We start from the raw sequence: 14,377 nt of genomic DNA on the forward strand, positions 1-14,377 counted from the left end.
TGTTCGTAGTGTACTCCAACCCAGCGCATATGTGAGCGAAAGTCTGCGCCATCGCGTCGTTGCATTTGTCTTGAGAATCATCGCAATGCCTGCCCCACCGCTTAGAAGGTGTGTGCTTTATGCTTACTACTATGCAGCAGCGGGTCATTGATGGCCAGTATTTTTAGCACAATTGTGCTGTCTTGTGAGCCATGCGCTGAGGTCGTGGGGATGACTGATTCCAAAGATACGGCTGAAACAGTCGAAATGTACGCGAGCATCACACAGCCTTGCATTTTCCAAGTCTGATCGTCACATCCAAGGTGATCAAAGACCTAGTGCGCTGATCCGCCCGGCAACAGTGGTGTTTTATCTGTTTTTGTTGCATCAAGACGCGTGCGTGTTTGCGCCAATGTTGACGGCCACTGGAGGGGGGAGGGGTCTGACCTTGAGTGTAACCAGTGCGCGTCTTGAATGAACGGACGTTGAACGGTAGCAGGCAGGCACGTGGCCCGCAGGATCAGCCCGGACCGGGCATCCTCCGGTGAGATGCAAACGGGCGTGTTGCCAGCCGGGGACGACGGCCAGCAGGCAGGGGCGTAACCACACGGACTGGGCTGCCGGGGTTTAAGTCCACGGACACCATCCCATCAAAAGCCAGCGTTACTGCGGCCTGGAGCCCGAACTCAATGGATTCCAGAGGTGGTTTCTACTTCTGATTGCGTTCCTGTCATCAACCCACTTCACTCGCAAACAGTTGGGCTTCGACTACCGCGGCATGTTAGTGCCATGGCGTGTGTATCACTGCCACTAACAAGCCATGCCCTTTAAACGTTTACAAGGTGCAGTTGCAACTCAGCGAAATGAAAATCGAATTGAAATGAGCTATTTGAACTGCACGATGGTGACGCTATGTGCTTCAAGTACCTATTGCCCCCCCCCCCCGTTCGGTCACACGGTCGTCGTCGGTCAGGGTTGCTGGGTTCCTGCCGCCGTCGGTGGGCGCGGCGGAGGCGATCTGGCACCTCCACGGCGCTGCAGCGCCTCCCTCGCCCGGCGGCGGTGCCTGTCTGACCACCGCGTGGCCGGCCCGGCCGCCGCGTCGGAGGGGGCGCGCGGTGCGGTCACTGGACACATGTGTGGCGCTCCGGAGAGGTCGCAGGCGCGCGTCTGACCTGACCTGTCGCCATGAGGGGCGCCGTGCTGCTGCAGGATGGCAGCCGTTTCGAGGGCGAGCTGTTCGGCGCGCTGCGGCCCACTTCCGGCGAAATAGGTGAGGCGCGCTCGCCATCAGCGCGGTGTGTGACTGCTGCGGTGTCGGGTTTCCAGAGCCAATGTAGGAGAGATTCCTTTGTCGAGGCCTCCGAGTAACGGACATTACAAGCTCCGTGACGGGACGGTCGTGTGCGCCGAAATCTGTATTTTATGTTATGAGCGATGCACCGAAGAGACAGATAATCGCGCGCGCCGCGTCGCGCATCATCGTCACATCACATCGCGCGCGCGCGCGTGCAGGGCGCCAACGTTCGCGGTGGTCGTACGCGCCCAGACGACATTGATCTGATGCGTCGCGCAGATACTGCGCTTGCTGCATGCTGCGGTTTGAGCGCTGCGCGTGATGCAATGACTAGAGATGCAGGTCAGCAAAGAACCCGGCACCGGTGTCGTCTCGTGCCAGCTTTGAAGCACCGATGCATTCCTGGCAAGGTCTTGCACGGTACTGACTTTGGTGTCTGTGTTAATAAAGTTGCAAATGGGTAACGCACATATAATGTGTAGATCTATATATATATATATATATATATATATATATATATATATATATATATAAACACATTTGTGCTCAAACACATTTGTGCGTGCTTGCGTGCGTGCGTGCGTGCGTGCGTATATAGCGTATATATCATATCGAATTGTAACGCATGCAGTTATGGTATCGTATTGAAGCTTTGCATATATAGCTTCATAGACACCTGTGATGGAAGACCCAGGGCATGTCACTGACCGCGAAGACAGCTGAGGGCGGCTGTTGTAGTCAGACACATGCTGGCTGCTGGCCGAGACACCGTAGGTTCTTCAGCCGCTGCAGCCGCCTGACGCACGTGCGACCGTGGCTCGGGCATGGTACAGAAGCGAGCAGTTGGCGCATGGCGCGACGGCTTAGAGGCACATAGTTTGCACTTTTTTAAACACATGGTGTTGGTGTAGGTAAAAGCTTGTCACCGAGCAACAAGTTCGCACTGTTTTATACACATGGTGTCGGTGTAAGTAAAAGCACGTCACCGAGCAACAAACCGTTGTGCGCGTTTGAGCATGTCTTCTTGCCTACGTAAGTTGTAACGAACATTTGGGAGGAGCGTTGTGAGGATGGATAAGATAGTATGAATAGTCTTATTCCTCGCAGGACAACCTGGAGAATGGACATGTATCTTTCCATGCTCCTGGTTATTCTACGGTGCAGCAGGCTATTGGTACTGTCTTGCTATGCCGTGCCTCAGTTAACGGCAAGAGAACGCTTACAAGCTGAAAAATATTCAAAGCTGTGTTGCTCATTTTCGTTTTCTATTATTTACAACCACGCCAAGGTTCAAATACTTCGTATGGGGCACAACACAGCCTCCTAATCTGAATCACCTTTCTGTCGGCATCTTTCTTGTCGTTAAATGCGTGGAGACATTAACGATTGCCGCATGATATTCCGAACTGGGCGTGTAAACAGGTATAGGACCGTTCTAGACCACGCGATTTTGGTACGGTCAAGATTGAGAGTTCCTGAGTGAACAAAGCGGCTGAGCAGCCCGAGAGATAAGTCGTCCTCCAGCACTGAGACAGTCTTGAAACGGAGCCACTCCGGTAAACAACGACCAGCCAGCCCGGCGACCAGCCCGGCTCGGGTGATCTCGTCTCTCTTGCAGCCAGAGAATGTTAAGTCGATCGCCAAGGGCGGCCAGGTCTCGCTAATCTAGAATATATCAGGTTTGTGGAAGTGCGTGGGCTTCCATCATGCAAATGACGTCACCCTCATGATGGGCGACATCAAAGACCCTGTACGCGGGTGGCATCAGGGACTTGGCGTTGATTTGTTCGTACGTAAGCCGGCGGAAGCGAAGGACCATGCATAACCCAATTGTGCGTTCCGCGGATTAATATACCATTCTGGCTTCTCCACCCTCACTATGTAAACGCTGTTGAGTTCACAAAAAGAAAATGGAATGAACAACGCCTATGATATGACACGTATTGAGAATACCATGGAAGCATGCCAAAAATCGATAATAAATATAAATATAGAAATAATTTCAGGGACCGATAGCTTGACATGTACAGTAACCTCTATATCCAAAACATCTAGTTTAAACAATGATTCATGGCCTTTTAACGCATCTGGCACATATGGCTGCGCCACCACCACCGGTGCTCAGCAACAGTAAGACCGGGAGCTCGGTGCTTAGCAACAGTAAGACTAGTAGTGCACGCAGAGGGCACAGGGAGCACGTGCCCCCCCCCCCCTCCCCTCCCTCTTAGGTTCCGAGGGGACTTTCGGACCCCTCGGAACCTGCGATTAAGAGCCCAGAAGCAAGCCAGAGGTCTCATTCAGGGACCCCGGCCCGTAGGGACGGGCACTCAGATGCCAGTCAAAGGGCCCTGCGCGCGGATCAGGGGTCCACTGAGTCGAGAGCCTATATAAGAGCCTATTCTTCGGTCGGATGCCATCTCTAACGCACAGTCGGCTCCGCGGCGGCTTGGGCCAAAACTGCCCATTTCTCAAGCAGGGACGAAGCCGGAGCCAGCGATTTACATTCCTCGAGGTCCCACGGCCCCTAACGGGGGCCCTGTATTGTCAAAGGGCTCTGAGTCGGCGAAAAGCAGTGTTTGAGGAGGCCCGAAGAGCCTAGAGGGCCCACCCGGTCCGACGATCAAGGGCCCGATTGAAGCGTCTAAGAGCATAAACGGCTGGACGGAGTCTTATTCAGGGATCCAGACCTGCGAAAACAGGCACTCAAATAACGATCAGAGAGCCCATTGTTCCGATCGGGGACCCCCTGAGTCGATATGGGCCGCGTCAGAGAGCGGGCTATCGTGATATGATGTATCCCTCTATGAGCCTCCGGATCGGCCAGGGCATCCGCCCCGTGTCGCCAGAATGACGGCCAGAAACACTCCGCGGTAGGACAGAATGGCCCTTCAGCCGTGTACCGGGAACAATAATGTGCCCGGTAGTGTTATACTCAAGAGGGTCCCTTCACCGGAATGAAATACGGGTTCTCGTTAGTGCTGAATGGAGTGGGTCGAAATGAGTTCAAAACACCCAAGGTCATCCCGTGTTTCTCTGAAAACGTTCAGTATTTTGCAGAATTTACGAGCGAAACAAATACCATCAAAATACCTTAGCCTGCGCGTCGGGTGCCGATAGTGTATACAATGGTTTATGTGCCTGTAGCAACCACTGCGCGCCTGGGAAACCATAGGTGTGGGGTTCGATTCCTCACGGTGCCCGCCTTTCCCGCCAAGGTGAGAAACTGGCGGCGCCATATAGCCCAAGCAACTGAGGGCTTCATAAAGCCCTAATGACGCGGCCGTAGTCTCGGGGAGCTAGGATAGCGATGGCTTGGTGACAGTTTTCGTAAAACCAAACGGTGTTAGCCACTGCAGGTAACGCCAGGGGGCGGGCGCTGAGCGTGCGACAATGACCATAGTAAGATCAAGTTTCTGAATGTCTTTAAAAATGAGTTTGTGCAGTTTAATGATTACACTGGGCGATTTTTTTTAACTCTGAGGCTGTTCTCTGGACAGATCGACAGTTGCAGCACCATGACAAATATAAATTTTACCTTTGCTCCTTCAGGTTCACAACCAGATTCTAGCAACTACTTCGCGGTGCTGTAAATACCAATACGTTACTGTCAGCATTTTAAAACCGCACAGGTGACACATACGCCCGAAATATCTCTAAATGTACGATTTGGTGTCCAATAGCGCTCAAAGATGCGTCTTTCAGATGCGTCACTATTTTCGTCCACTTGTTGGCTGCGGTCTAGTGTGGGCCACGGAGCCGGCGCTGCGCGGCCTGAGGAAACTGCAGCGCCTGGCGTCGGTTTTTTTTTAAGCTATCCAACCGCGCATGCTCAAAAGTACGTTGCATAATATGTGCCACTAATCAAATCTGACTGAATTTTAAAGGTTCCCAGATAAATATGGCCTGGCCATGTTGATACATATCGTTGGCCCATTTTGATCTTTAATCTACATTTGCGGAATCCTTATTTTTTCGGTACAACGCAGATAAAAATTTTAACAAAGTTTCTGAGTTCTGTGGGTTTAAAAAGAGTCCTCTGGACCGTGGTAACATGAATGATGCCGGCGTTTTATTGCATGCAGTCATGTAACGCATGATTTTATCAGTTTATTCCCTTTAAACTTAAGGCAGAATTAATCCTGTGGTGGCGTCTGGCCTGTATTCCAGTTAGAGAGGGTAAAAGTGTGTAATTTGATATATATGTAACATATTGTCAATGCAAAACTGGTCATACTCGGCAATTCTGGGGAGGGCCTTTTACTATCAGGGTAACAGAGGGCCCTTTGTCAGTCTGTGCCCCCCCCCCCCCCCCTCCATACTAAGGCTCTGGCTGCGCCCCTGAGTAAGACGCCTGGCCGTGTTCCGCCGGGCAGGCGTCGTGTGGCAGAACCTGATCCTCGGTCCCAGGCGGCCTCCGTGAACTGAGCCCTGGTCCGGGGAGGGGGCTGCAGCCAGCCGCCGCCGGCCGTGCAGCGTTCCTGGGAGCTGTAGCCTGAGGGCCCAGCGATGGTTATGTCTGGAGGCCGTGCTGCCCTCCTGCTACCGTCTCTGGAGCGCGAGGGTCTGGGTTACCTGTGCACGCAGCCTCCGGCGGGACAGGTGCCAAGCCGTGTAAGGGTTTGAACTCGTGACCGTGAAGATGGTGTGGTGCAGGCTGATGCCGTGCCAATGGACGCCTTCGTCTTCCAGAATAATTTTCCCATTGTATCAAGCTCTTCTAATGAAAACACCACGGGCTGCTTTCGACTTTTGTTACTGTGGTGGAAGTCCTCTGCCATCATTTACGTGCTATGTTCGTGAACTCGGGCAGTATTCCCATGCTATCTGCACTTCCATTCACAGTGAAAACGTGATCCGCTTGTTCGAGGAACGCCTATATCGCTAGCATAGCCAGCGGACGACACGGTTCTGCCGGATTGGTAGATGATAAGCGCGACTCACTACAGTGACGGCCGAATAACCCCATTATTTGTATGATTATAATAAGCCCATCATTGTGATAATAGAAATAAGAAAAAAGGGACGCATGCGTCCAAGAAAGGACGCGGCTATTTGAGGACATGGGGAATTGCGTGGATATTTCGAGACTTGCCCCGCCGGTGCATCGCGGATGTGTGAATGGTCCGTCCGTTTAAATGGTCCGTTTGTTAAGAAATGAAGCGTCAAGCGTCTGGGCATGGGCTCCGGCCAGATGGGCGACAGGTAAGTCCACCAACTTGCGAAATGCATCACCACGCACGTGGGCACCATGCGTGGAAAGAAACTTCCTAAACCCCTCCGATGTCGCTTTGGCGAAGCCCGTGCGCAGGCGTGGACACCTTTCGTTTCGGCGATGCGTGGGGTGGACGTTCTCACGGAGTGTGAGCCACTCCATTGTGTGGTGGCCATTCGCGGTGAGATGTGAGCGCGCGTATCTGACGAGCGTGCCTCTCACCCCCGCGTGGCGGCTGTGATGGATCACGCCTCGGCTAACGCTGCCGCCATCTGCCGGCGGGCAGTGTTTCAGACGGGCATGGTCGGCTACCCGGAGTCGCTGACGGATCCCTCATACCGGGCTCAGATTCTGCTGCTCACCTACCCTCTCATCGGCAACTATGGCGTGCCTGGCGACGACAAGGATGAGCATGGCGTACCCAGGTGGGGAGCCCACACGCCGGGCGTCGCTTCCCAGCGAACTGACGACACTTTTCCGCCCCTTTCAACTGAAATGACGTTTTGCCTTGGGTGATGATTGATCTTGCCCCGCGCCTGTGCTATGACATTCAAATTGTCATGAACGTAATTGCATTTTGTTGATATCTGATGTCATTCCAAGTCCGTGGTCGTGTACCTATGGTGTTTGTTACATGCGTTACCCTGGGCCGCCGGTGCTGGCGCCCCGGCCCGCTCTGCCTGCACGTCTGACGACCGCGCCCGGCAGGTACTTCGAGTCGGACCGCATCTGGCCGGCCGGCCTGGTGGTGGGCGAACTCTGCGAGGCGCCCAGCCACTGGAACAGCCGGCGCGCGCTCCACCAGTGGATGCTGGAGCAGGGCGTGCCTGGCATCACGGTACGCGGGGCCTGAGGCAGTGCGGCGGCGGCGGCTGCTGCTCCTCACGACACGCGGCTGGACCGAGCAGCAGGGTCGGACCTTCCGTGGGTCGGGGGTACGGGTGCCTCGGCGGACGGAAACGTCAGCTTGGGTCAGGACACCGGGGTCAGTGCGCCTGCGGTCGTCGACTCGTGTTCATAGCGTGCGTCATTGCCATGAGTGTGAGGAGGAGCTCCGAGTAGTGGAAGTGGGCGGACGACCAGACCTGTTTCAAAGAACGGACATTTTGCAGCTCCAGTTGCAGCTGCCATGCACGAGTGTTTGTCGTTACCCAGCTTGCAGACAACACAACAGCCATCCCCTCCCCATCGCAGGGCATTGACACGCGCGAGCTAACCAAGAAGCTGCGAAAGCAGGGCACGATGCTGGGCAAGATCGTGCCCGACGGCACGGCTCCGGACGCCGTGGCCCAGGATGACCCGAGCGAACCGTAACCTGGTGGCCGAGGTCTCCGTTCAGGTCAGCCGTGGCCGCAGGCAGCGCTGGCTGGCAGGCGGCGCTCTTTGTGGAGAGACAGAAGCATGCTCCCCAATGCTTTAAGAAGCCTATGGTTTCACGGACCGCTTTTGTTCTTGCCGTGTTACGTTAAAGACCATTCCGCCCGCGGTCTTACCAACAGATGTGGCCACGGTTTGTTCTGTTAGTGACTAATTTGGCGAGACGACTCTTAAGGACTTCACTACACGGTTTTATCGCGCCATCCCTCAAGCAGTAAGTGAAATATGTTCGTAAACCAGAGATATGCCTGTCATGATTTAAAATGAGTACAAGGTTCAGCATTATGTCGTGTCAGTTACGCCCCTCCTAATGAGCTGATGCGTGTAGCGCTGGTCACATCGAACGGCTCCTACGCTGCCACTAGCGCCCCCTACATCTGAACTCAGTCCACTCGTGCCCGCTACAGAGGGCTGCACCGCACTACACCAGGTCGCTGATGCTCCCTACATCGGGGCCCTGTTCACCAAGACCGTCCCACCACAGGAGGTGGTATCCTACAACCCCGGTGGCGCCCCCTACATCTGCGCCGTGGACTGCGGCCTCAAGTACAACCAGCTGCGCTGCCTGCTGAAGCGAGGCGCTCGAGTCGACCTGGTGCCCTGGAACCAGCGGCTGGACCCGGCCAAGTACGACGGGTTCTTCGTCAGCAACGGGCCGGGTAAGCCACTGGTGCGAGCGGCTCGCTTTCGAGACACCGGGAGGGGCGGGGCTGCTGCCGATCCATGAAGCTTCTAGGATATCCGGTAGCTCCTGACTCGCGCGGTGGGCTATTGGTAAGTGCGGGCGACTGCTGATAGGTCAGGTTGACTGCTGGTAGGTCCGGTACACTACTGGTAGGTTCGGCACACTGCTAGTGGGTCTGGTACTTTGCTGGTAGGTCCGGCGCACTGCTAGTGGGTCTGGTACATTGCTGGTAGGTTTGGTCCACTGGTGGTAGGTCGGATACACTGTTTGTAGATCTGGTACACTACTGGTAGGTTCGGCACGCTGCTAGTGGGTCTGGCACATTGCTGGTAGGTCTGGTTCACTGGTGGTAGGTCAGATATACTGCTGGTAGATCCGGTACACTGCTGGTAGGTCTGATACACTACTGGTAGGTCCAGCACACCGCTGGAAGGTCCAGTCAACTGCTGTCAGGCCATGTCGATGTGCTGATAGACGTGGCAAACTGCTGATGGATTTGACTAGCTGCTAGTGGAGCCGGTCAGGTGTCAATAGATCTGACCAGTTGCTGGTAGAGCTAATAAACTGCCGATGGATTTGAATAGCTGCTAGTGGAGAGCGTCAGCTGCCAGTAGATCTGACCAGTTGCTGATAGAGCTGATAAACTGCCGATGGATTTGACTAGCTTCTAGTGGAGCGTGTCAGCTGCCAATAGATCTGATCAGTTGCTGGTAGAGCTGATTAGGTTTCGATGGGCCTAGTAAGCTGCAGATGGATCCGGAAAGCTTTGGATATCTGGTGATTTGCTAATGATTCTGTGAGCTGCTGGTATATCCATGAGACCCTGATATATCCGGTAGGCTGGTGATGTATCCTGTAAGTTGCTGATATATCCGGTAAGCCTGCCGCTAGGTTTTGTAAAACACTGAGAGGTCTGGTAAGTCGTCTACGAGCACCTAAGGCTCCTTACAACTAGGAATACTCCTGCAATTTGGAAAGCTCCATGCGCTCTCACCGACTGTTCTTTGACCGTTACGCTGATCACAGTATCAACTGCTCGGTTACTTAAAAGTTGGAACGAAGTATTCGGATGCGGAAAGTTCAAATCTTGGCCGGAATGTTATAATTTTTGGATTGAAAAACGTCCAATTGGCGATGCTTCATGATGCTCTGGAGCAAATATCGATTTCCCGCCAAGTCTGTTCGGCGAAGTGATTGTTCTTAGGTCAAGTTTCCCTTACATTGGCACGTTTAACAAAGAAAAGTCTTTATTTTCGGCGCTGACGTCCTTCAATGACCCGATACAGTGACCGCCGAGACCTGTCTGCATGACCTTGGCCCGCTTGGTGCGTAGTGACCCCTGTCGTCACAGGCGACTCGGCCACGTGTGCCGAGCTGCGTGTCCCTGACCCTCGCCGAGTGGTGACCCCCATCGCTCAAGGCCACTCTGTCTAGTATGCCGAATCTACGTGATCTTGACCCTGCCGCGAGTGATGACACCTGTTGTCTCAGGGGACCCGGTCAAGTGTGCTGACACGGTGGCCAATCTGCGTGACCTGATGAGTGTCGAAACGAAGCCTAAACCCATCTTCGGCATCTGTCTCGGCCACCAGCTGCTGGCTACGGCAGCTGGGGCGCGCACCTTCAAAATGAGGTCAGTCGGGCAAGCAGCTTGTAAGGTCATCGAGGTTAGCACGGTGCCCACCCTGCCGCGGATGACGTCGCGCATATGCATGAATCATGTTCTCTGAAAAAGGGCTCCAGGAATGGACGACGCAAATATGTTTGCCTTGTGTTTTGCCCACCGTGTTTTGTGCCTTGTACAGAAACAATTTCCAATTCCATGAGTTTTCACTTCAAACAAGCGCTTTGCTCTGAACCGTGTTGATTGAATGCTCTTACGAAGAAGCTGCAGGAGGTCATCAGATAGTCGCTTCCACGTCTGCGAGTTTAGAGGGTTGCATCTGGTCCAGCATCGTCAGAAACACCGCTGCACCGGCCTGAGGCCGGTCAAATTTGCTTCTGCTGAAGCTGCTGGCTTTTGTGCGTTGTAAAGGCGCGCTTTACGGGATGAGCTGCGGACGGGCCTTTCTTACTAGAAAATTGGGCAGGCGGGGGGGGGGGGGGGATGCTTCTGTTCCAAATGCATCATCCCAAAGGAAATGACGCACCCATGGTACGAGGTCCAGCTAAATGAACGTCATGGTAATGTGATCAATAATGATTCCTCTCTGGTTATACGTGTAGCGAAATGACTGGTTTTTTTTTGGTGAATGATGCAAGACAGACTTTTGTGAGGGCTTTTTACCATGCGACAAATCTCCGCGATAAATGTGGACATTATAATGAGAACGAAGATGAATAACGGCATGCGAATTATTATATTTTAGACATTTTAAATAAAACAAAATTATCAACCAATAAATGATCACGCCATCGCCATCACGCCATCACGCCGCGCCACGCCAAATGATCGCCACAGACGGCAGCAGCGAGCCGGGGTCAGACAATGATTGGATGGATTTGGATGGATTAAGATGGATGGATGGATGGGATGGATGGATCACATGAGTGGTTTGGATGGGTGGATCGCATGGGTGGATTGCTAATGTTATATTCTTGTTTTCATCCCTAAACGCCCTCCGTACGGCCACCTCTCGGCAAGTTTAAGTACTACAAGTAAGTGATCCCGTCCGCTGCAATATTTACTAAACAGTGAAAGCTTGTTACCTAGATCAGTCTTTTACAGTTAAATGCCACCTAATGGCTAGAAACGTGCTGCTTTTACCATATCTAGTGCTTGTCCCAGTATGTACAAAAGTGGAACATTTCCTTCAGATGACCATCCTGGAGCTGCAACGTAAAGCTAATTCCGGGAGAACGCTGGCTCAGTTAGACTGAGACCCAATACCTTCAGGAACCTGCATTTACTTTCATTCGTAGTCACTGTGTAGCTATGAACTCTGGGCTTACAGAGCTCTGCTCGAGAGGAAATTGCATCCGCTTTAACTAAGAAAATGGCACGTCGGATGGGATGAACGGAATTTATGGGGTGAAGAGCTTGGCCTCCGTAGGGCTGACCGACCTTGACCTGTAATTATTGTCACCACTTACATATCGTTATTATTCGTCTGTCATTATTTTATAGCTTGGGTTAGGCTCCTATGGAGCGTGATTGGCGTACCTTGCTTGAGAACAAGTTGAGTGATGGCCGTCCCGATGGCTCTAGGCCGCTGAAATGTTCCAACTAGTAGTTCGCAGACTCCTCGTGGAGTGGAACAATGTCCGTCGACTTAATAATGCACTGAACAAATGAACAAGGTAAACCCTGTCCATCCTTGCTGCTTCCCCAGAATCGTGAAGTTCATATCATCAGCAACAAATGTTTTCGACGCTAGGATGACCTGTTCGCTGAGCCAAGTTGGGTCTTGGTACCATTCCTCCTGGTCTGGAAGAGCATGGCCAGGCTGCCGCAGAGACGCTCGATTGGGCTGTAATGGCGCTGGGCCTGGCCGTTGCCAGCATGTGAGAATTGATTAGCGAACTGTCCTGCTGCTTTGTGGCCGCTGAAGTACGCACACGTTGGTGGTGAGATGCCTACTGCTGCTCTGCTCGTCTCTTTCTGTTCGTCACGCGTTCATCATGTAACGTCGCGAATCATCACTCGCATAATATTTGTTTTGGAACCACCACCCACTTTGTGTTTGTAAGTCGTATTGGTCGTTACATTCTGGTTCTGACTCTATCCATCTCCTCGCAACCGACAGACCTGCAATCGATAGCACTTGGTGGCGATATTTTTCGTTGCTCTCAAAAGTTTCAAATGGTACGGAGCTGACCGCCTTTGTGCGCCAGGTTTGCTCGCGCGGCGCCATGCACAGTGGTCTGATCTGAGCTAAGGTGTGGCATAAATCTTCTTTTCGCCACGCTGATTCAGAGCATATGAGGTTTCGGGTTTACCACCGTCGGTTATTGGGTTATAAGCCTCAAGTGACAGAGTTTCCGATTTGTTGTATGAGATGTTGCATGACATGTGGAACGGCGAAACCATTTTGAGTACGAAACTTATAACACAGCTCTTGCAATAACTATCGTTTGTTCCTAGAGCGTGTGCAGCCGTGCAATAACTTTCGGAGTGCCCTATGCCTGCAACCGTTACATCTGGGAGCAGATAAAGAAAACAAATGTGCCTTGCCGCGGATTATTCCGGAGCTGACTGCAGATTACATTAAAATTTGCGCAAACTTTCACCTTTGCAACGATCCACGACATTAATTCACGTCCCCCCGATATCGACATCGGTCACAGCGCGCGCGAGAGGGACATGTTTTGGCATTACGAGGGAGACACTTTTTGGTATACGTGGGAGAAACAAGTTTGCGCTGAGGCCGAGCGGTCAAGTGCTATCGTGTACTTGTGTGCTTGTGGCACTTGTACAAGTGCACTTCATAAAGCTAATCGTGTCGCGGTTGTAGGCACCACCGGCGCCAACGGCGCCGGCTCTTCCGCGTAGTGCGGCAAGCGGAAATTCGAAGAGGGTGAAAAGCCCAAGCGGTCGAAAAACATGCGCTCCAAGCGCGAACAATGATCAATGCTGCGTCCTCAAGCGTCGGGACTGTCAACTGACGCAGGCAATGAAAGGTACAAAAACACATAAATACATATAACACATACCGTGCGGTGTTGAGTTGTGAATGAATGTTATGTGGCTGGAGGGGATCCAATAACGACGGCCAACCGCGCTGGCTGTTTGCGTGGCGAGGTATGAAGAAGCCACAGCTAAATGATATTCATGTGATGACCCAAGGGCGTGAAACACGCTGGCAGGCGATGTGTCCGCGTGTTCCATGAGTGGAAAGGTCATTAAATGTTAATGAAATTCACTTCGCAAAGTTGTCGCGACGCGGGGTGGCGAGAGTACCGGCACCAACGACGACGGCTCTTCGCGCAGTGCGGCAAGCAGGAATTCGAAGTATCGATGCTCAGGGGTTACTGGGTAACACATGCAGTTTGGAGATCCACAGGCAGTGCGTGTATGAAAATTGTGATCCATGATCCATGAGTGTTAAGCAGCTTACAAATGTTAACTCGGGGATGTAGCACGATGAGCCACGGGCTGATACTCTCTGAACCATGAAGTGTACACTAGATACAGGGCGATTTCGCAGTATTTAGTCACAAATTCGCAGGCAGTCGATAGACGTCATGCTGTTGAGATACGAGTAAACGTTACGGTTGTTGGCGGCGAGAGTATTTGATGCGAACAGCGTCGCTTCCTCAACGCAGCGAAGACAGCGGAGCCCCCTGGCCGCCGCTGTTCCTTCGCGCAGCGCGGCAAGCGGGTGCCGCTTTTCGGAAGAAAATGGCGTGACATATGGAGCACAAAAGCTTTCTCCGAATGCGCTCCGTCAGCAGCGCTGGTGCTCCCGGGACCGCCGGCCTGCCACGTGCCGCGCTGGTGCTCCCGGGACCGCCGGCCTGCCACGTGCCGCGCTGGTGCTCCCGGGACCGCCGGCCTGCCACGTGCCGCTCGCCTCCTCCCCCCTTCCCCCGAGCTTGCCCGGCTAACCACGCCCTCGGCCGGGAAAACGGAGGTCTCCGGCAGCCCGTGCCTCCTTCCGGAGGATTGCGGTATGAGACGTGTGGCCCTGTCTTTGAGATTGTGGGAATACACCAGCGTTGGAGGGGTTAAGCTGAAATATGGGGAACAGCCTGATTCGAAAATGTTATTGTTGTAAGCTAACGTGTGAACAACGTGCATTTTGAGAGCAAAAACACAAAAAAGTTGACGAAAATTCGAGTGGTCTTGTCTCTCCTGCCCCGCTACTGCCTTGCTCTATTTTGCCAC

General features: G+C 53.1%; 1 protein-coding gene across 1 annotated transcript in view; it reads left to right on the forward strand.

The window, feature by feature from the left end:
• The first annotated feature begins 1,112 nt into the window (after positions 1-1,112).
• Positions 1,113-14,377, forward strand: part of LOC119099047 (CAD protein-like) — a 15,907-nt gene continuing 2,642 nt past the window's right edge. The window contains 7 exon segments of the mRNA XM_037222097.1: positions 1,113-1,252; positions 6,775-6,913; positions 7,197-7,326; positions 7,683-7,793; positions 7,795-7,827; positions 8,350-8,524; positions 10,042-10,183. Coding sequence (XP_037077992.1) covers positions 1,168-1,252; positions 6,775-6,913; positions 7,197-7,326; positions 7,683-7,793; positions 7,795-7,827; positions 8,350-8,524; positions 10,042-10,183 — 815 coding nt within the window. The 5' untranslated portion in view covers positions 1,113-1,167.

The sequence above is a fragment of the Pollicipes pollicipes genome, unplaced genomic scaffold (genome assembly GCF_011947565.3).
Source record: "Pollicipes pollicipes isolate AB1234 unplaced genomic scaffold, Ppol_2.1 Scaffold_4740;HRSCAF=5597_pilon_pilon_pilon, whole genome shotgun sequence".
Classification (NCBI taxonomy): domain Eukaryota; kingdom Metazoa; phylum Arthropoda; class Thecostraca; order Pollicipedomorpha; family Pollicipedidae; genus Pollicipes; species Pollicipes pollicipes.